General features: G+C 45.9%; 1 protein-coding gene across 1 annotated transcript in view; it reads right to left on the bottom strand.

The window, feature by feature from the left end:
• Positions 1–23,601, bottom strand: part of ccdc33 (coiled-coil domain containing 33) — a 220,256-nt gene that overhangs the window by 13,978 nt on the left and 182,677 nt on the right. The window contains exons 14-17 of the mRNA XM_067973542.1: positions 21,709–21,887; positions 21,095–21,152; positions 1,512–1,707; positions 340–428 (exon numbers count right to left, since the gene is read on the bottom strand). Coding sequence (XP_067829643.1) covers positions 340–428; positions 1,512–1,707; positions 21,095–21,152; positions 21,709–21,887 — 522 coding nt within the window. The remainder of the gene's footprint in view (positions 1–339; positions 429–1,511; positions 1,708–21,094; positions 21,153–21,708; positions 21,888–23,601) is intronic.

Raw genomic sequence — 23,601 nt, 5'->3', positions numbered from 1 at the left:
CTGCTCAGAGCAACAAGTGTCGGTCCTGCCAGCATCACCCACATCGCGAGAACAGATTTTTGAAAAAGAAATATTTTTCACCATTCAACTTACATTTACTAGTTTTCAAAAACAATACGCATGGTCACTGGCCTTTACTTTTTCATCTGATGTGATTCTGAACAGCAAAAGGCCAGGTACATTCATTCAAGTGAGCAGCTATCTATTAGAAATATCTTAATTATTTAACAGCGCAGACAAGGCATCAAACCAGAGAACTCCCTGGTTTGACGAGCTCAGTTCCACATTGAGCCATCCAGGGAACTTAAAAAACAATATCCTTTCATCTTTTCAACTCACCCGAATCAATTCATTCTGAAGCTGCTGCACTTTGCTTTTGCAATTTAGAAGCTCTGCAGTCTCACTGGCCAGTTTCTGTTTCAATAAAACTGGAAGCCATAGGAGCATCAAGACACAAAAGAAAGTTAAACCATCAGTTCAATATCTACACAGTTTTTGTTCCTCATTTTAAGGCAACAATCAGAACTAGTGACTTTATCAATCAAGGTAACTGGCGGAAGCTTAAATATAGAACTAAAAAGGTGTTCCATGAAGGGTAGCCTCAGGATTTGTGACATGGGGGGGGAAGAGGGAGAAATCAGTATGCGTTGAGCCTGTTTATTGGGTGTGAAACGGGCGGAACGCTGACCAATTTAGCAGTGGGACGGCTCAGTGGGAGCACGTCTCACCTCTGAGTCATGAAGGTTGTGGGTTCAAGTCCCACTCCAGGGACTTGAGCACATAATCCAAGCTGACACACCAGCGCAGTACTGAGAGAGTGCTGCACTGTCGGAGGTGCCGTCCTTTAGGATGAGATGTTAAGCCGAGGCCCCATCTGCCCCCTTAGTTGGGTGTAAATTATCCGATGGCACTATCACGAAGAACAACAGGGGAGTTCTGGCCAATATTTATCCCTAAACCTAACAACAGATTATCTTGTCATTCTACATTACAAAAGTACTTCATTGGCTGTAAAGCGCTTTGGGAGGTGCTGAGATCATGAAAGGCGCTATAGAAATGCAAGTTCTTTCTTTTATGATCTCATTGTTGTTTGTGGGATCTTGCTGTGCGTAAATTGGTTGGCGTGTTTCCTACATTACAACAGTGACTACACTTCAAAAAAAAGTACTTCATTGGCTTCAAAGCGCTTTGGGATGTCCTTAGGTCATGATAGGTGCTCTAAAAATGAAAGCTCTTTCTTTTCTTGTTTCCCTCTAATATGTTGGATACCCGAGGGTCCCCTGTACATACGTTGCATCCTACTGCTCTTTACCGTGTATCTTCTGTATCATTAATGGCATAAACACCGAGTCAACTGGTGGTGAAAACTCGTGCCATTAGGTATTGTTAAAGTAAGTTATGTAACCCAGAGAAAATCACAAGTAAAGCCAAGAAAAAAAATCTACGGCGAGATTACTTATTTTCCATCTAAGTTCGTCTCACAATAGCAGTGAAAGTACTTTAGACCACACCTATTCTGTCAGCTATTTCTGCCTTGGTCATCACATCAATGTCTGTGTCATCCAGCAGTGCTCGGCCTAGGTCTTGATGCAAGCTTAGCTCACTCCTCAATTTGCTGTTTTCAGCCTCCAGTCTCGCGATGTCTTTCCTCAAGTTAATGATGTCTTCGGCCATCTTTTGCATCGCTGCCCTGTAATTATCCAGCTCCTGCAGCATACAAAGGGCAGAGAATGGGAACCAAAGCAACTTTGTGTACCCGGGGTGGGGGGCGCTGAAATTGCGCTTTGTGATTTTAGTAACGGGCGTGCTAACGCTTCCCTAAATAACATAGAAGGCAGAGGAATATCATACAAATGTGTTAAGCTTCCATCTGTTCATAGGACCAATTAGATAATACCACCACTTTATTCAAAAAAGAATTGGATATATAATTGAAAGGGGAAAATTTGCACTGCCATGGGGAAAGAGCGGGAGGAGTGGGATTAATTGAATAGCTCTTTCAAAGAGTCGGCACAGGCACGATGGGCCGAATAGCCGCCTTCTGTGCTGTAAGATTCCATGAGTAATGTCCAGCCTCTTATTTATTGCAGTATATTGTAACAACAGTGACTTTAACAACAAATTTGACATTATCTCTAGTTTTTTGTGTCGTTTCATAACAAATCTGACGGAAACACTTGCAATGATTCAATTTTCATCACCAAAGGGCAGACGAGAAAGTAAAGCTCAATTGAGAGTTATCAGATTTACAGTAAAACAGTGATCGCACTTTTCCCCCCGGGAGTCAGCTGTCGATTATCACAGGATGCACATGCAGTGATAATGTCACAATCATTATTTCTTCAGTCATCATACATTAACACCAGGAACACACTGGCTACCAGCACACACTCTCACAGCACCTGCCAGCAGAAGGACTGGGCCCAGACCCAAATGAAAATAATTTGCGTGCTTCATGGTAGTTTCACATCTACTGTGAAGGGAGGGAAGGAAAAAAAGAAAGGAAGGAAGACAGACAGACTTGAATTTATACAGAGCCTTTCACAACCTCAGGACGTCCCAAAGCACTTTACAGCCAATGAAGTACTTTTGAAGTGTAGTCACTGTTGTGATGTAGGAGACGCAGCAGCCGATTTGCGCACAGCAAGATCCCACAAACAGCAATGAGTAAACAATCTGTTTTTAGTGGTGTTGGTTGAGGGATAAATGTTGGCCAAGGGCACCTCCTCTGCTCTTCTTCGAAATAGTGCCAAGGGATCTTTTACACCTATCCGAGAGGGCACAGACGTTTCATCTGAAAGACGGCACCTCCAACACTGCAGCACTCCCTCAGTACTGCACTGAGAGTGTCGGCCTGGATTATGTGCTGGAGCAAGGCTTGAACTCACAACCTCTCAGGCGAGAGTGTTACCATGGAGCCATGTGGGATCCTTACAGTTAGCAGACAGATGGAGCTTTCACCCCATGGCGTTGGATTTGCACCCAGCTCCCAGAGGTAAAAGGTCAGTGTCTAAACCACTGCATCATCCAGTACCCCTAAAACCTTATTTTTAATAGATTGTGGCAGTAACACAGGCAAAGAGCAGCAGTAATACCTATGATTATACTATAACTTGCTTCATATGCGAAATTGAGAGACACAAATGATCCCGCCCATGTCCTTGGTCAACTTAATCTATTTGCAACTTATGACATTGAGCTCCTGGTGGAATGACGATCTCAATAACCTTTGTACCATGAAATTAATCACAATATTGCAATTAAAGAGATTCTCAACCAGAATAATAATCAGAATGTATATTATTAACTATCTAGTGCCTGTGTGTCTCTATTATTGTGTGATCGTATATCCTCTAATGTTCCTGGCTGATCCGTGCTAATTGTATGACACCACGAACCAATCAGATTGTTGGAAAACGCTGTTGAACCTGTCTTTGGTTGCCATGATAATTAAGTGTCCCCCCTCCCCAGTTAATCCAGGTATTTTTATCTGCTCTGCCCAACCACTACTTCCTCCAGCCCCCAATCCCCAACCCCCATTGACAGTTCCAGCTCTGCTCTCCTCCCTCTTGTGTCCACCTGGAAAGCACTGCCTCCGGCTCCACTATTTCCTGCCCCCTGGAGGCCCCCAGTTGTATCCCACCTCCCAAACCCACTCCAAGTGCTCCTACCAAGTCCCACTCTTTCCCACCTGCAGCTCAGGAACAGGGTTTATCGCCATTTGCTTTAACCAGAAACCAGCTACAGCTTACTTTGAGGCTGGCGCCAACCCGAGGACCAATGCAAATGACGATAGTCCAGGCTGATCAATTTGAAGAAGCTGAAAGTGTTCAGCCGTGACTCAGTGGGTTGGCAGGTGGTCGTGGGTTCAAGTCCCACTCCAGACACTCGAGTACAAAATCTGGACTGACACTCCAGTGGAGTGCTGCACTGTCGGAGACGTTAAGCTAAGGCCCCGTCTGCCCTCTCAGGTGGACGTAGAAGATCCCATGGCGCTATTTCGAAGAAGACCAGGGGAGTTCTCCCTGGTGCCCTGGCCAACATTTATCCCTCAACCAACATCACTAAAACAGATTATCGTTATCACATTGCTGTTTGTGGGAGCTTGCTGTGCACAAATTGGCTGCCGCGTTTCCTACATTACAACAGTGACTACACTTCAAAAGTATTTAATTGGCTGTAAAGCGCTGTGGGACGTTCTGAGGTCATGAAAGCTGCAATATAAATGCAAGTCTCTTTCTATAAGGCTCGAGTGTTTGTAGATGACCCAATACTGTGTAATACTATCTGTAGAAAGCTTGGGTCCTTGGAAATAAGGGTTGAGATTTCATTCTTGGTATAGCACATCGTGTACAGTATCGCGACTGGTAAAAATCAAAAGTAACAGTGCGAGTGAAGTGTTTAGCCATGAATTTTCTAATATCGCTGCACCCAGGAACAGAACTGCAAACAACAACGTTACAAAAACTCATCTTAGTGTAATGTTAATGCTTGTGGTTCTGGGAAGGATGGGGTTTATTCAATGATCCAGCACTCTGATATGGAGCCTTGCTCGACAGGAGCACGAGTTGGACAATCAAGGGTTGTAGCCCCATCTCCAACCCACACTTTGCTGTCAGGGAGCACAGGATTACTAAGTTTATTCTTATGTGCCTCTCAGTGTAGACGAAAGTCTTTTGACGTTGTGCTCACATGATTGCTCATTGCTCTGCGCACCTGGCAGTGACGTTATTGTAGTCTAGGACAGTTTCCTAACCCACTGAGGATTGGGGAGGCTTTGCGAGAATCTTTACCCCTCGGCAGTTTGGTCACTTCAATGAAACTTGTCAAGTTGGCCAGTCCATTTGACACGGCATTGTTCAGGGTGAGTTGGAAGATACAATGGAGGTCCGTGAGGGATATGGTGAGAGGCAGTGAAGTAAGTGGATAGTGGTAACATGTCTTTTTGATTGGTGTTGACTCCTGATATGCAGGTCTTGTGCAGATGACAACACCCTTCAGAGTGAATAGCCTAACCTACTCTGACCTGAGCCAGAGGAGATCCACTATTTTTGTGGGTCTTCGGATCTGACATCGGAACTGCTTCCTCCATCATCCTACAGGAGACCAATGGCAGAGTTCAAATGCAAGGTGTCAGCTGTGGCTCAGTGGGTAGCATTCTTGCCTCTGAGGCAGGTGGGTTATGGGCTGAAGTCCCACTCTAGAGACTTGAGCATGTAATCCAGGCTAACAGTATAGTCAGAGGTGCTGTCTTTCTAATGAGATGTTAAACTGCCCTCTTAGGTGGATGTAAAAGATCCCATGGCACTAATTTGAAGAACAACAGGGAAGTTCTCCCTGGTGTCCTAGCCAATATTTATCCCTAAAACAGATTATGTGGTCATTATCTCATTGCTGTTTGCAAATTATTTGCCATGTTTCGTACATTTGAAGTGTAGTTGCTGTTGTAATCAGCTGTAAAGTGCTGAGGTCATGGAAGGTACGATATAAATGCAAGTTATTTCTTTATTTTCAAAAATGGGAGACTGGCAGTCAGGAGGAGTGACCAGAGGCATCGTCAAAAAGGAAGGTCCTTAAATGCAGGGGATGTAGGGAGGGAATTTCAAAGAGTGGGGCCTATGTGGCTGAATGAACAGGTGAAGGGAAAAGAGGGTGCACCAGAGGCAAAGGAGGAACAACAGGAACGGAGAGTTGGTTGGGGGCTGTCGTAGGACTGAAGGAAGTTACCGAGCTAAGGAGGGGGGAGGGCGTGACCGTGGAAGGATTTAAACGTAACGAGCCGAAGTATACATTGAAAAAAATGTTGCTATTTTAAAGTATGTTTTGCCTCCAAAAATAACGATTTTTCAAAAATGCTGCCTCAAAATGAAAACACCAAAACGCCACAGGCTCTGTTGTAACTACTGACAACTGGGAAAGCAGTGAGGTACGTGCCAGAAGCTTGAAGCTGTTAAATGGTGGTTAATTTAATAGCTGTACTGGAACCTTAATGCGATACATTTGTTGTTAATGCAGGCCTTGGTGAGGAGTGGACCCATCCCTCCTGCCTGCTTCAAAAACACCCAGCATTACAAATTTGAGACAAGGATTCGAATGCCAAGGTCAGCTTATCGGGGGAATGGGAAGGTGGTGAAAAGATCCCCTCTTCAAAAAAAACTTAAATTGCAACTATTGTGGATAAGGTTAACTTTTCATTTGTGACAGAAGGATCCCAATTGTCACAACAAAGGCTGATTCTCAAAATATATCCTCCTCCTAAACCTGTGCTGAAATATTGGCTTAACATGTGAAGAAAACATAACCATTTTGTTTGAAGTTTCAGTTTATAAAATTATTTTATCAGGTGTTCTTTAGACTATACATTTTTTTTTTAATTTGATTTTGGAGAGAGGAAACATATTTTGTAACCTATTTTTGAATGTCTGCTCTCTCCAAAACATTTGAGTATTGACATAATATGATGCATTGGGACTGGAGGCAGGGTTGATCCTACGTGCCGAAGATTTGTTGTGGATACGGGACTATTTGCTGAGCTGAGCTTTTTCAATTGCCATCCATAGTGTGTTCCATTGTGAGCTCGTCCAACAGACAAATTACTGAAATGGCACAATTTGATTAGCTGCGGAGTTCCTTAAATTTCACATTCTTAGGCCTCCATCCTCTTTCCCTCCCACCCAGAAGACTTGCATTTATACAATGCCTTTCATGACCTCAGGACATCCCAAAGTACTTTACAGCCAATGAAGTACTTTTGAAGTGTAGTCACTGTTGTAATGTCGGAAATCCCGCAGCCTATTTGTGCACAGCAAGATCCCACAGACAGCAATCTGATAATAACCAGATAATCTGCTTTAGCGATGTTCGTTGAGGGACAAATATTGGTCAGGGCACCGAAATAGTGCCATGGAATCTTTTACATCCACCTGAGAGGGCGGACGGGGTCTTGGTTTAATGTCTCATCTGAAAAACAGCACCTCTGACAGCGTAGCACTCCCTCAGCACTGCGCTGGAGTGTCAGCCTAGATTTTGTCTAGGTCTCATTGCTCCCCACCTATGAACATTATTGTCCCCCACCCACGTGTCTTAGTCCTCGCCCCCTCTTCAACTCCAGGCTGGCCGACATCAGCCAGCTCAACACCGACAGAACATTGAACCTAGGATCATCCTGGTCTATACAAAACAGCCTAGGTTTTCTGCCATATCCTTATTAGTTTTCCACTGGATCAGGGCCATAAATGCTCTCAGAGACGTGCTCCGCTGCGTCAGTGCCTTTTCCCCCTCCCCCCACTTTTCAACAGCGTTCAAATATCAATGGAGGGAGCTCGAGAGTTCCTTCCAGAAAAGGGCCCGGAAACAGCACCGTGCAAATGTCCCCAGGCGGGAAAGTCAGCCAGGGTCAAGAGGCATCTCTCCGGCCCACCAGAGAGGCCTGCTCGTCAGAAAGCCTGAGCCAACATTTCCATCACTGGGCAGAATCTTTACCAGCTAAGCCACTGAGGGAGCCCTGAGACTGCTCAAAATTTCGGCCTCAGAAGGTGTTTTTTAATGTTTGATAGCAGGGGGCTGGAGGACCAATAAGCACTGCTTCCCTTTGTCAATGTGTCGCAGGTCTATGTTGTCGAGAGACTTGAGCACATAATCTAGGCTGACACTCCCAGTGCGATACTGACAGAGTGCTGCACTGTCGGAGGTGCTGTCTTTTGGATGAGATGTTAAACCGAGGCCCTCTCGGGTAGATGTAAAAGATCCTGTGACACTATTCGAAGAAGTTCTCCCTGATTTCTTGGCCAATATTTATTCCTCAACCAATATCACTAAAACATATTGCTGTTTGTGGGACCTTGTTGTGCGCAAATTGGCTGCTGAGTTTCCTGCACTTCAAAAGTACTTTGGGATGTCCTGAGGTGGTGAAAGGCGCTATATAAATGCAAGTTCTTTCTTTCTTTCTTTTACCCATCAAGGGCAAACAGGCTGGATATCCTCTAACTGGCCTCAGGATGTGCACGAGCAATTAGCTTCTGATTGACTTCCAGATGTGACTTGCAGCCGATTAGATCTTGTGGCCTTAAAAGGGGGGCAGTCCAAGGGTGCAAACTACTCCAGCTCAGCAGCAGACAACGTACCCTCCAACTTTCCAGGAGCGCTGCCAGGGGAGATCATCCATCTTGTATCACATGCCTCTGTGTGCTATTTTAACAGGGGAGCTAACCGTTAAAACCCCCTGTTAGAATGGTGGACAAAGGAATTTGATACGCACATGCTAAGCTTTCATCGTCACATCGCACCGCGCAGATCCCAGGCCATCGTACCAACGGGCAAACAAGGAGAAATTGAGACAGGAAACATACAATGGGTCGAAAGGAAGAGAATTAGCAGATACAGAGTTCACTATCAACTCTTGTCTGTTCCAGCTGGGTTATGAAGGTCTCCTTATCTCTGAAGCTCAGCTGGTCCCTACCCCAAGGATGCTTTCAAAATGAGTCGTTTACTTTTGACAGATTTTCCCCAACAGACCTTGAAATGTTAAGATTAGGAAGTCCTTCACATTCTTAGTGGTAGATGCTGGGTCCACGAACATTTATCTTTTGTCGGGCAACAATAAGTAGCTGTTGATGATAATGAACACCTCACTCATTTCTTAATTGTCCTTTGCTGCCAGTATTCTCCTCTCCTCTCCCCTGCTGAAGATGCTGACATGTGTACAGTCCCACTCTCCGGTACCTCATCCAAACGGCCATTCCACATCAGCGGGCATGGCAGCCCAGCCCGATTCTGTCTTCAGTCCAAGATTCACCCACTTGCACTTCCACGAAGAAAGAAAGGATTTGCATTTATATAGCGCCTTTCAAAATCAAGCTGGCTGCTTATAAGCAGGCAAAATCCGTCCAGACAAGAAAACACATTCAAAGAGATGTGTAAAGCAGCATGCCACATAAAAGGGGCAGACGTTTTGCTCAATAAGTAAATCTTTGCCTCCATAATGCGGTTTCCTTTTCAAAATATCTTCTGGTTTAAATAAAGTAAATGTAAGCTGGAGAACATGAGTTCAGAATATATAATTAAATTCAAAACACAAACAAATTTTGCATATTTCAATTGAAATATAAAATCTTTCAATCCCACCCTTTGTATTTTCTACATAATTCATTTGGGTTATTTTAATTTTAAATGAGGGGCACGCTGCCCCTGTTTAAACGGTCTGATTTGCGATGCTCGTCTAAGTGCATTCTTTTCCTTCAATTCATTAATTTGTTCCAGTTGAAAGTCTAATGTATTCATGCTTTTACACTCTGCTGCCTTGACACAGCAAGCTCCCGGCAAGGCTCCAATTTTTCACAAAGGATACAAGTAACGCAGATTATGATAGTGAACTCTACTGACCTTTGTGATCAATCTCACTCAAACACACGCACACATACACACACACACACACACACACACAGGCAGGCGTACACACATGAATTCTGCTATCTCAAACACAGAACTGGCCAAACTCCATGGCAAGTAAACATGACGAAACATTCCTCTCCGCTCCCCGCAAAAAAAATAGTCCCCTCAAACTAACCCTCAAAAGAATTGGTCCATATTTGTAACGAATAAGCATACATCAGGTTTGAAACAAGAAGAGAATATACAGCACATCGGTCACAATTCAAAAGAGAAAATGCCAGAAAGGGCGGTGGAAGCAGATTCAATAGTAATTTTCAAAAGGGAATTGGATAAATACTTGAAAAGGAAAAGTTTGCAGAGCTATGGGGAAAGAGCGGGGGAGTGGGACTTTATTGGATAGCTCTTTCAAAGAACCGGCATAGGCACAATGGGCCGAATGGCCTCCTTCTGCGCTGTAAAGTGCTCTGATAGTATTTTTTGTTGTAGTAATGGGGCAGCAGGATGCTGCCTTCCTCCCCACTATGCTCTGCGCCCTTGGTCACCCGGCTCCAGTAAGTCAGGGAGAGCTCTCGGTCGGTCTGCTCCTCTGCCTGGCGAAAGTTCACAGGTCCGGGCCGTGTAGGAACGACGGGTGGGTGGGTGGGTGGGGGAGGTTTGGGAACCCTCCGACTGATTGCCTCCATTCAAAAGGATTTGTGCGTCCCCCGGGGGCCCTGGAGTGGGATCGCGCTGTGCCCACCGGTTCGCTTCAAGTGTTATGTGACCAGTGGGCACCTCAAGACATATCCCCATGCTAAAACGGAACCATATTTTAATTACGCATCCACACTCAGGTTATCGTGAAACAATTATTTTAGTCGTGGTCTCCTGATAGAAGAGGGACACTTGTCAGTAACTGAGGGTTATTTCATGGCAATGAGGGCAACCTGTTCCTATTTTCTTGGTTCAAACAAAATAAGACAGCAGGTTCTTTCAATATGCCCATGGTGCTATGAATCCCCTACTGGTGGGGCTATTTACACTTAGGACTGCAGCCAAAGGAGGGAGAACAGCACAGGTAACGAACTCCTCCCGATGTAAAAGCTGCTTAAAGACAGCATAACGTGAGCCTCCATCGCCAGCAGGACCCGAAACAGGGATCGATAGATTTTTGTTATTAAAGGGACATGGAACCAAAGCGGGAAAATGGAGTCAGGAGGCAGATCAGCCGTGGTCTCATCGAATGGCGGGACAGGCTCGAGGGGCCGAATGGCCTGCACCTGTTGCTATTTTCCTGCCTCACTCTTTCACACCCTGACTGACCTGTCGCGTATTTCCAACATTTTTATTTCAAATTTTGCACTTTTTAAAAAAAAAATAATCTCCACAAAGAAAGCTCATTTGCACCTGCACCAGGTCCAGCATTAAAGCGCCAGAAAAGGCAGGGTCACTAATATCTTTAGTATATTCCTGATGGTGAACTGGCAGCTCGGGTGATTATGGGGAGTTGATTGAAGGCTGCTGTGGGCCTCCCCTGGGACGATGGAGTGAAATTGCGTTTCTAATTGAAATGTTCACGGGGAAGATTCATGATTACACAAGAGATAGAACCTCCATCAAATACACAGCTCCTGTGCTCTCAGCTCATGATGGAGCCCAAATAACAGCAATCATACAGGTCACAAATCAAGCTCAGGCCCGACTGCCTTGAATTTTAAACGCTGATAAAAACATCAGGCATCTTTACAGCTTGTCCGATGCCTGAAACACAACAGCTCAGCTTTTCTTGTCTGCCAATAAACAGTCTGTGAACATAGAGCGATGGCCGACTTGCCCAAACATTGCTTTGTAATAAAAACAAATGATATTAGTGCAGTGTTACACCGTACGCTCGATTAAGTTACAGATAAAATTAAAAATGTTCAGCTGTCCGAATCAGAGAATAGCCGAGAAACCGTTTGTAATAATAACGTGCGAACGATTCACCGAGTGATATTAAAATGTATTTCTTGTTTTTGAATCAATAACAGATAACAGTTTGTTTTGTTAAGAATTGTTAATATCCATGAACACCACAAACCAGAGACAATCTTCACAAACGCTTTGAACAATAAAGGAAGAACTTGCATTTATATAGCGCCTTTTTGTAACCTCAGGATATCCCAAAGCGCTTTACAGCCAATTAAGTACTTTTTGAAGTGTAGTCACTGTTGTAATGTAGGAAACGAAGCAGCCAATTTGCGCAGAGCAAGATCCCACAAACAGCACTGTGATAATGACCAGATCATCTGTTTTAGGCGTTGGTTGAGGGATAAATATTGTCCAGGACGCCGAGAAGAACTCCCCTGCTCTTCTTCGAAATATTGTCCTGGGATCTTCTACGCCCACCTGAGAGTGGCAGACGGGGCCTCAGTTTAACGTCTCATCCGAAAGACGGCACCTCCGACAGTGCAGCACTCCCTCGGTACTGGCACTGGGAGTGTCAGCCTAGATTTTGTGCTCAAATCCCTGGAGTGGGACTTGAACCCACAACCTTCTGACTCAGAGGCGAGAGTGCTACTTACAGAGCCAAAATGACACCTTCAAGGTGATTATGACACCCATCTCCTTTAAAAATAAAATATATAAAAAGCAAATTGAGTAGGCACAGAAATGTAAGTAGAACGGACAAATACAGTACAGCATAAAATTAATTTGATGAAACTGTGGCTTAAGGGTTGAATATAAATTAATCTGAATGAATACATTATTTTTAATTCCTGCAGTCATAATGTAAAACAGACTAAGATCACTTTAAAACAGCACGTCTCCTGTGAGGCTGAGTACCCTGTAAGAAGTCACCTCTCGTATTCTCCCCGTCCGTCACTGGGAGGAATCACACTGTCCTGCTCAGGCTCTGTTACTTATTGCCATCCAGCTGGTGGAGCTGGTTCACAGCTGTCGCATGAAAGGGCTTACCCTGCAGGCAGCAGAATTCACATCGCACGCACCATGAAAAGGAACAGGCATTGTACCCTCCTTGTTTAGTCTACAGACACAAGTGTCAGCTGTGGGGCAGCTGGCAACACTCTTGCCTCTGAGTCACAAGGTCGTGAGTTCAAGTCCCACTCCAGAGCCTTGGGTATAGAGTCCAGGCCGACATCCCAGTGCCAGTATTGAGGGAGTGCTGCGCTGTCTTTTGGATGAGACGTTAAACTGAGGCCCCATCTTCCCTCTCAGGTGGATGTAAAAGATCCCACTGCACTATTTCGAAGAAGAGCAGGGGAGTTCTTCCCAGTGTCCTGGGCCAATATTTATCCCTCAACCAACATCACTAAATTTTTTTTTTTTTTTAATTCGTTCACGGGATGTGGGCGTCGCTGGCAAGGCCGGCATTTATTGCCCATCCCTAATTGCCCTCGAGAAGGTGGTGGTGAGCCGCCTTCTTGAACCGCTGCAGTCCGTGTGGTGACGGTTCTCCCACAGTGCTGTTAGGAAGGGAGTTCCAGGATTTTGACCCACCGACGATGAAGGAACGGCGATATATTTCCAAGTCGGGATGGTGTGTGACTTGGAGGGGAACGTGCAGGTGGTGTTGTTCCCATGTGCCTGCTGCCCTTGTCCTTCTAGGTGGTAGAGGTCGCGGGTTTGGGAGGTGCTGTCGAAGAAGCCTTGGCGAGTTGCTGCAGTGCATCCTGTGGATGGTACACACTGCAGCCACTGTGCACCGGTGATGAAGGGAGTGAATGTTTAGGGTGGTGGATGGGGTGCCAATCAAGCGGGCTGCTTTATCTTGGATGGTGTCGAGCTTCTTGAGTGTTGTTGGAGCTGCACTCATCCAAGCAAGTGGAGAGTATTCCATCACACTCCTGACTTGTGCCTTGTAGATGGTGGAAAGGCTTTGGGAAGTCAGGAGGTGAGTCACTCGCCGCAGAATACCCAGCCTCTGACCTGCTCTCGTAGCCACAGTATTTATGTGACTGGTCCAGTTAAGTTTCTGGTCAATGGTGACCCCCAGGATGTTGATGGTGGGGGATTCGGTGATGGTAATGCTGTTGAATGTCAGGGGGAGGTGGTTAGACTCTTTCTTGTTGGAGATAGTCATTGCCTGGCACTTATCTGGCGCGAATGTTACTTGCCACTTATGAGCCCAAGCCTGGATGTTGTCCAGGTCTTGCTGCATGCGGGCTCGGACTGCTTCATTATTTGAGGGGTTGCGAATGGAACTGAACACTGTGCAATCATCAGCGAATTATCTGATCTTTACCACATTGCTGTTTGTGGGATCTTGCTGTGTGCAAATTGGCTGCTGTGTATCCTATCACTGACTACACTTCAAAAGTACTCGATTGGCTGTAAAGTGCTTTGGCACAGCCTGAGGTTGTGAAAGGTGCTATATAAATGCAAGTTCTTTCTTTACAACAGTCACTGCCCTTCAAAGTAATTCATTGTGTGAAGCACTGAGTTGGGAAACCTGAGGAAGGGCTGGGAACACTTCCACAGGACAGCACAGAGATGGAGAAAGATGCAGTGATCGGGGAGAATATCTAACTTTATCTTCCAGACTTACCGGTTAGTCATTCTGATCCTCGAGATGATATTTCTGGACAATTGTTCAACTCGTTCGCATTCCAGTCCTCTCTTTTAACGGAAGCATTAACCCGGTTAGCGTCTCCATTAAAATGGCGGACAGGGGAATGTTGTACAAATGGGAATGTTTTCTTAGGCCTTCAATTCTTGCCAACGCAATAAACAGGAATCCCACACAATCATTGGAACAAATCCTGCGATTGGGGTGATGGAATGATGCACTACGCACAGTTTCAGTAATTAACTATTTTTTTAAGCTCTTTGCTCCACAGAAAAGTGTCTCTGCTCTTGGACTATTCGTTCCTTCATCGTCGCTGGGTCAAAATCCTGGAACTCCCTACCTAACAGCACTGTGGGAGAACCGTCACCACACGGACTGCAGCGGTTCAAGGCGGCGGCTCACCACCACCTTCTCAAGGGCAATTAGAGGCGGGCAATAAATGCCGGCCTTGCCAGCGATGCCCACATTCCCAAGAATGAATATTAAAAAACCACCAAAGCATAAAACATGGTGCCAAGGGGCATCTGGTGCCTTTGCAATTCCTTTTTTAGATCCCCCACATTTTGAGGGACATCTGTTATGCTTCAAAGTGTCAGAAGTATTAAATAAAGAGAAAGAGAGCCAGTTATTTTTCTACAGGTTTCTCTGACCTTAATACACGTGTCCTCTCCCAAGGGCCAGGAAATGGGAATTTACAAGCAGCTGCCAATCTACAGAAACCTCCCTCAGCAATTAACTTCTAATTGACCTCAGATGTGCCCATTTACACCAGGGAATGCCTGAGCAGTGCTCCTTAAAGGATATTTCAGATTAAACATAGCTGATATAAACACCTAAACACCACAACCATGCTGCAAACCCCAGATTGCCCATGAGCAATGCCACAGGAGATCAGCTAACGTTTTTTTTAAAAACACGCAGACAGGAAAAGCCTCTTGTCCCCAATGGTTATCTCGAAATGAATTATGAGCCAGCAATCTAATCAAGGGGCTCAAATAACAGCATAAATCACAAAAAGCAAAGCTCCCTTGGTTTACCAATATTATCATAACGCTAAGATTGGATTAGGACATTAAATTCACTTAAAGCTCTCTGTTCTTGTTTATATTATGTGCAAGGATTTTGTCTCCAGTGTTCAGGCAGTCCATCAGTTGGCTCTGCCTGTCAGAGATGAAAGCAGTGTTTCAGGATGCAACACAAAGTCCACATTCAATTATGTGATAACAGAGCTGAAGATCCATCAGGTAACCTGAGAGCACTGTTGGAGGTCCAGTCCTTTGGATGAGACGTTCTTTCTGCCAGTTTTGGTGGTTCAGGTGGACTTTACCCATCTCCTGGCGTTAGAAGAGCAGCGGGGGGGGTTCTCCCTGTGTCCTGGCCAAAGATCTCCCCGCGACCAACACCACCAGAAACGGATTAACTGACCATTCGTCTCACTGCTGTTTTTTGGGGATCTTGCTCTTGCTGCTGTGTTTCCTTACATAACAGCAGTGACTGCTCTTCAAAAAAATGGGGGTAATTTTGACTTTGGGCCATGGTTAAAACAGGCAACAGCAAATCAGCAGCCTGCTTTACACTGCCAACATCAACGGAAATGAAAATCGAGAGAGGTGTATAACAGGCGGCTAATTCACTATCACCTTGTTTTACACGTCAAAATGACCCCCAGTGCATGTGAAGTGCTTTAGGTTGGGATATTCTGAGGATATGGTGAATGATTTATAGAAATGCAAGTTCTTTCATCTTTAATCTGTGGTCCAATGCAATGACGTGGATTATAAAGGATCCTTTGAAGGGATTCAGCCAATCAGCGTTCACTGCACGAGCTGGCAGCCTGTTCCACAGGTTCACCAATCTCTAGGGAAGGGAGGATGACCTAACATCCAACCTCCTTCTGCCCTTTACTTTTAAGCCTGACTTGTTATATTGCTTTACTGAGATTTCGGATCCCATTGAGGTGGCTGCAACATGAAGAGAAAAGTGCAGCTCAGGAGAGCCACCAGGACAGGAGAGTTCAGTGCTGGCAGTCGCCATTTTTAAAGATGGATCTGCCAGCTTGTCGAAATCAGCCCCCGGCGCAAAAGGGGCAATTTCATGAACTGGCAAGAACACCGACATCAGATTTGTCCAACGGATCAGTAAATGAGGTACAAGATATTATCTCACATCACTGTCATATCAATGTCTCAGGCTGTCTCAGCAGCTGCTGCTTATAATCAGACTCCACAGCTTAACCATTGAACTGATGACGTGAAGCCAAAACAACTGTTATATACGAGTCCTACAGGCTGGTTAGACTGAAGAGAAAACTTGCATCGATATCGTTCCTTATCATTCAGGAAGAAAGTAAAGATTTGCATTTATATAGAGCCTCAGGATGTCCCAAAGCTCTTTACAACCATTTCTTGAAGTGTTGTCACTGTTGTAATGTAAGAAACACGGCAGCCAATTTGCACACAGCAAGGTCCCACAAACAGCAATGTGATCATGACCAGATTATCTGTTTTACTGATGTTGGTTGAGGGATAAATATTGGCCAGAACTCCCCGCTCTCCTTCCAATAGGGCTGTGGGATCTTTTACGTCCACCTGAGGGGGCAGACGGGGTTAACGTCTCCTCCAAAAGACAGCACCTCTGACAGTCCAGCACTACACTAGAGTGTCAGCCTGGATTTTGGGCTCAACGTCTCCAGAGTGGGTCTTTGAACCCACAACCTGCTGACTCCAGAGGGGAGACTGCGACCCACTGAGCCACGACTGACACTTAACCAGGTCAGTGATGATGACGAGCCTCGGACGTTATGTGGGTCACCTACTCATCCCATGCAGTGCGCTGGGATCGCAATCAGCCCCGTTTCCAGTCGGCCGCCCGACCAGTTAGAAAGCCTGGGCTAGTGCAAAAATCTCTTCCTGTTTATAAGCTCAGCCATTGGCAGGAAAACCGTCTGTTTGCGATCAGCTGCACCTCACTCAAACACACCCAAAAAAAGGCGCAAAGCAGCTGCTCCTTTGGAAGAGGGAGTTGCTTCTGCGGCTGGAATTAATAAGATTCCTTCTCAGTGTAAAAAATCTTTGATTTCACAGTCAGGATGGCAGAGGGCAGCATGTAACCTTCTACAATGTGCCTGCGCGGCTGCCTTGCTGCAGCTCTCACTGAACAACCTCCGCAGTCTTTCAACATATTAATAACACGAGGCACGTTTTATTTTGTACTTCGATGTGAGCTACTCTGATTTGGCCATCGCTTCGACAGAGGACCAAGATACAAAGCAGAGTTTGTTCAATGTGAGGGACAAGGGAGGATCTGGATGCCTTAATAAAATCATGCGATGGGCCTGTACACATTCCCGACATGAGCTCCCAGCAGTTAGTGTGGGAGAACCAAGTGGAAAATCTCCCCTACAGTGCCCAGTCTGAAACAGGCATTCGGGGCGGGAGGAAGCAGAAAAATGGCAGCCTCACAGACAATAGCACAAAGGTAGATGTGAAAGTAATTGGTAAAAAGTAACAAGAAAAAGCATCAAAATCAAGTCAACGCGAGATTTCGACAAATCCTACTTATCCATCTGCTGGCCAAATTAAATTGACTTCCAGCTTTATCTTTTTTTTTTATTCGTTCATGGGATGTGGGCGTCGCTGGCGAGGCCGGCATTTATTGCCCATCCCTAATTGCCCTCGAGAAGGTGGTGGTGAGCCGCCTTCTTGAACCGCTGCAGTCCGTGTGGTGAAGGTTCTCCCACAGTGCTGTTAGGAAGGGAATTACAGGATTTTGACCCACCGACGATGAAGGAACGGCGATATATTTCCAAGTCGGGATGGTGTGTGACTTGGAGGGGAACGTGCAGGTGGTGTTGTTCCCATGTCCCTGCTGCCCTTGTCCTTCTAGGTGGTAGAGGTCACGGGTTTGGGAGGTGCTGTCAAAGAAGCCTTGGCATCCTGTGGATGGTACACACTGCAGCCACAGTGCGCCGGTGGTGAAGGGAGTGAATGTTTAGGGTGGTGGATGGGGTGCCAATCAAGCGGGCTGCTTTGTCTTGGATGGTGTCGAGCTTCTTGAGTGTTGTTGGAGCTGCACTCATCCAGGCAAGTGGAGAGTATTCCCTCACACTCCTGACTTGTGCCTTGTAGATGGTGGAAAGGCTTTGGGGAGTCAGGAGGTGAGTCACTCGCCACAGAATACCCAGCCTCTGACCTGCTCTTGTAGCCACAGTATTTATATGGCTGGTCCAGTTAAGTTTCTGGAATGGTGACCCCCCCAGGATGTTGATGGTGGGGGATTCGGCGATGGTAATGCCGTTGAATGTCAAGGGGAGGTGGTTAGACTCTCTCTTGTTGGAGATGGTCATTGTCTGGCACTTGTCTGGCGCGAATGTTACTTGCCACTTATCAGCCCAAGCCTGGATGTTGGTGCCTGGGAATACTGGACGCACTTTAACAGCAACAACAACAACTTGCATTCATATAGCGCCTTTAACGTCCCCAAGGCACTTCACAGGAGCGTAACAAAACAAAATTTGACACCGAGACACATAAGGAGATATTAGGACAGGTGGCCGAAAGCTTGGGCAGGGAGTTAGGTTTTAAGGAGCGTCTTAAAAGGAGGTCAAAGATGTAGAGAGGCGGAGAGGTTTAGGGAGGGAATTCCAGAGCTTAGGGCCTAGGCGGATGAAGCACGGCCAATGGTGGGGCGATTAAAATCAGGGATACGCAAGAGGCAAGAATTGGAGGAACACAGAGATCTGAGGGTTGCAGGGCTGGAGGAGGTTACAGAGATAGGGAGGGGCGAGGGCCGTGGAGAGATTTGAAAACAAGGATGAGAATTTAAAATCGAGGTGTTGCCAAAACGGGAACCAATGCAGGTCAGCGAGAACAGGGGTGATGGGAGAACGGGACATGGTGCGAGTTAGGATACGGGCAGCAGAGTTTTGGATGAGCTCAAGATTACGAAGGATGCAAGTGAGAGGCCGGCCAGGAGACCATTGGAATTGTCCAGTCTAGAGGTAACAAAGGCAGGATGAGGGTTTCACCAGCAGATGAGCTGAGGCAGGGGCAGAGAGGGGCAATGTTACGGAGGTGGAAGTAGGCGGTCTTGGCGATGGAGAGGATATGGGGTCGGCAGTTCAGCTCAGCTCAGGGTCAAATAGGACGTTGAGGTTTCAGCCTGAGGCAGTGGAGGGAGGGTGATGGAATCGGTGGCCAGAGAACGGAGTTTGTGACGGGGGCCACGTTAAAGGCGCTATATAAATGCAAATGTTGTTGTTGTTTGGTGTCCCAGAAAAGTTGATTGGGAGCAAGGCAAAAGCAGCTTCCGACAAATTGCGACATTTAGTGCTTCTAAATAACCCCCCAAAAAAAAGGTTCGATGAATTCAGTGCTCATTTAAATAATCCCCTGCATGTACATTCAGTTATCACTGTACTGCATCAGCTTGGAACGGATTTCACTTCCCAGGGCTGGCAATCAAATTAGGTTTACACTGAAATTAATTAATTAAACTAATTAAGCCAATTCTCTTGGACAGAATAGAGATAAATTGTGTGCCTCGTTTACACTGGTAACAGGAGGCTGGTAATGGATTCAACATCTGCCTGAAGGTATCGTTCATTATCATTTCTTTTTATTGCTGACTCGGGAGAGTGACCTCCAGGTGCTGGTATCAGGTGCAGCCTCATCAGGCACCTTGACCTCAACTGAGGCCTGTAGATCAGAGTACGAACAGGAGGCCTCAAGCCAACCATTTTCATGGGTCCTCGAAAGAGTTGCCAACTCTCCAGGATTGTCCTGGTGTTTCCGGAAATTAAAGATTTATCTCCTGGACACTTCTGGTGTTTTTCTTCCCACTTTCTTTGATATTTCCATTTATTAGTTATATAAATATTGGAGATGGGGAAAAAAAGTAGGCTGTTTGACTGGGCAGTTGGAGGCGGATGAAACCTCCAGGAATAGGTCCAGCTTGAGTTGGCAACCCAAATCCTCGACGCTGCTGGGCCCCCTGCAGGTCGGGTTGTGCAGGGGTGCAGCTGATTGAGGTGGGGTCGGGGGGGAACCGAGCGACTGGGGTCGGCTGCACCTCTCTCAAAGGCAAAAATGCCTGGAATCGGATTTTATTCCAAGCTCAGAGGGGGAGTTACCAGCACAAAGTAAACCAGCCTCTGAAGCAGGCTTCATCCCAGAACCAATTTGGAGTGAAAACGATGAGGTAAATGTAACCAGCTCGCGCTCCCCGTTGTACAGACTCGCACAATGGTCAGTGCGCCCTGATTTTGTGGCCCTCCCGATTTTGCGTCCGTTAAAATCAAAACGGACCGAAAAGCACGAGGGCTGCAAAGCAGGCACACCCATGCTCGAACTCCCAGTCTGCGCTCCCGTTGCGCAGTCCTCTGTACCAGGAGAGCTAACTGGTAAAATCGACCCCATTGTAAACAGTCTCTAGGTCTGTAACTGTATCAGCTGTATCCTACCTACCATCCCTACAGTGCCCGCGTACAGAATACAAATAGTTACATGTGTGTAAGTATAATATTTGATGTCCAAATGTGTGCAGAATCCAATATCTGGTATGTATGAAAAAATAAAGACTTGCATTTATATAGCACCTTTCACAACCCCAGGACGTCCCAAAGTGCTTTTCAGCCAATGAAGTACTTTTGAAGTGTAGGAAACACGGCAGCCAATTTGTGCACAGCAAGATCCCACAAACAGCAATGTGATAATGGCCAGATAATCTGTTTTGGTGATGTCGGTTGAGGGATAAATATTGGCCAGGACACCGGGGAGAACTCCCCCGCTCTTCTTCAAAATATTGCCATGGGATCTTTGATTTCCACCTGAGAGGGCAGACAGAGCCTCAGTTCAATGTCTCATCTGAAAGACAGCATCTCCAGCAGTGCAGCACTCCCTCAATACTGCACTAGGAGTGTCAGCCTGGATTTTGTGCTCAAGTCTTTGGAGTGGGACTCTGAACTCACAACGCCGTGCCTCTGAACCACGGCTATGCAGTACCTGATGTACACACAAGTCCAGGAAATGGCATGCACAAAAGATTACTAAAAGGGCAAAAAAGAATTTGCCCCGCTGAGAGATTGCCGTTTAACCCATCAAGGCACTGGCAGCCTGTATAAAGCATGTGTCAGTCTATTCAGTACACTCTACTCACCTGGGCTTCATGATGTGTGATTTCCTGGTTTTCAACATGGTCCTCAATTGTCGGCTCCCTGTAGACAAGAAGGAAGATATTTAAACTGGTTTGGATTAAGACTATAACAACCTATGTCGTTTCAACATAAAAAGACATCGCAAGGCCCTACACAGGGACAGAAGAAGAGGACACCAAGCCATAGTGGGAGTGTTGACCAAAAGCTCGGCCAAGGAGATACAACAACTTGAATTTATATAGCACCTTTAAGGTAGTAAAATGTCCCAAGGTGCTTCACAGCAGCGTAACCAGATAAATATTTATCAGACCAATATCTATCCTTCAGCCATCATCACTAAAACAGATTATCTGGTCATTAACAGAGTGCTGTTTGTGGGATCTTGCTGTGCGCAAATTGGCTGCTGCGTTTCCTACATTACAACAGTGACTACACTTCAAAAGTGCTTCATTGGCTGTGAAGCGCTTTGGGACGTCCTGGGGTCGTGAAAGGCGCTATATAAATGCAACTTCTTTCCTTCTGCTTTCGAGTGGTTTGTCTGCCCACAGACTGGTTAGCCATCCTGCAAGCATCTACAATGAAATTAATGGTTAGCCAGGCTAAAAGGGAACTCCACCTTTTCTGAGAGAGCAGAGCGGCCTGTTGGGTCTGAAGAGGATTGGGAGCTCTGACTGACGGAGGCTGTTCCCTCTTTTGCTTCTCCTTTGGATTAGTAACACGGAAGAGGTAGTCATACTCCGGGAGTATTTGAGCCAGTGCATCGTAGGATGGAAGACTAACTCTGTCCTGCTGAAGCTAGAAAGGAATAAAGAATACCGGTCGGACAAAGCAAAATATTAACTTCACGGAAAATAAATTAGTACCACAGCTTCTTTATATGTGTTACAGATTGCATTTGAACCCTTCTTAACCCATTAACGAGTTGTCTCACAGGGTTGTCACCTTGTTGCCCGGACCACAGATGAGATAACCCAACATGGAGTAGAACTTCATGAGAGAAAATCAAGGCAATGATTGAGCCGCCATTACTATGACGCTACAGCATCAATATTTTGAATAGAGCGCCACAATAGGCTGGAAGGAAGAATGTTTGGAACGAGCTCCCAGCCGCTCAATCAAAGCACAACTTTTCTTATTTGGATTCCACACCTAAAATGGACCAGTGAATATCACCTGGGGCTCAGTTGGCAGCACTCCCACCATCGGAGCCCCAGTGCAGTACTGAGGGAGTGCTGCACTGTCGGAGGTGCCGTCTTCCGGAGGCGACGTTAAACCGAGGCCCCGTCTGCCCTCTCAGGTGGACGGAATAGATCCCATGGCCACAAGAAGAGCGGAGGAGATCTCCCCGGTGTCCTGGGCCAATATTTATCCCTCAACCAACATCACTGAAAATCACTGGCTGAGGGCGAGATTAGAGCCAAATGGGGAATCAAGCCTTGGTCGCCCTGCCCAGCCCTGAACCTCTCCATTTGTCTTTGTGAAGCCTTTTCACCACCTTAGTAAGATCACATTTGCATATCATCCTGCACTTTTTTTATTATCCCGTTACAGCTTTGCGAAAAGAAAAAATTACTTTTAGCGATTAACTGCCCTTTCATGCTCGGACGCAGTATATCTGACTCTTGCCTCTTGTTCTCTCTCTTCGACCATCATTTTGCTCAGTCCCATGAACAGACTCAATTATTTCCCAGCTCCCAGATCTGACGAGGGATCTGTACCTGAAATGCTGGTCTAAATTCAGTGATCCCAGCCAGGAAGCCGCACTCTCAAAGGGAGCACGTTTTATTGGTCTATATTTTTATTGCAGATCACATTTTGTAAATGCTTCTAGGAGATAGGAAGGTTACAATTCAGTGTGAAGCCATCAATTAGAGGCATTTCTGGAACATTACTCTTTCAGCAATTTGAGGCATAAGCTTATGTTAATCTGATGACTCCTACATGAATAGGGTTGCCAGCTCTGGTTGGACACAGTCCTGAAGGTTTCATCACATGACCTCCAGCCTCCAACTGACCCGCGCCCCCCCCCCACAACACTCCCACCATTGGTCGCCCAACATGTCCATCCTCACGGCGCTCCGCCTTCCCACGGCCAATCGGGAGAGTTTTCGTTACCCAATTGGATGATTCTTGACTGTCAGTCATTTTTCCCCATGTCCAATATTTTTATAATTAATAAACAGAAGCGTTCGAAAAAAATAGAAAAAAAAACATACGATTTTATCTTTAACGCCCCATTGATTTTTCTCCCGGGTTTTTGCTCGCAGCAGTGTCCTGGAGATTAATCTTCAATTCCTGGAGACTCCAGGGCAATCCTGGAGAGTTGGCAACCCTATACGTGAATCAACTCATTATTTAAGTACTACATCTATGTTGATACAAAATGATGCAACAGTTGGGCACCAAAACTCAAAGATTAAGAGACAACTCCCTTAAGTACTGGTAGGACTGGAGAGTTTTCTGTACAGGTCAAGTTTAATTTCCTTTCCAAATACTCACAGTTGCTGTA

This window comes from Heptranchias perlo, chromosome 38 (genome assembly GCF_035084215.1).
Source record: "Heptranchias perlo isolate sHepPer1 chromosome 38, sHepPer1.hap1, whole genome shotgun sequence".
NCBI classification, from domain to species: domain Eukaryota; kingdom Metazoa; phylum Chordata; class Chondrichthyes; order Hexanchiformes; family Hexanchidae; genus Heptranchias; species Heptranchias perlo.
The sequence above is the reverse complement of the archived record's forward strand: the minus strand, read 5'-3'. Positions and strand labels throughout refer to the sequence as shown.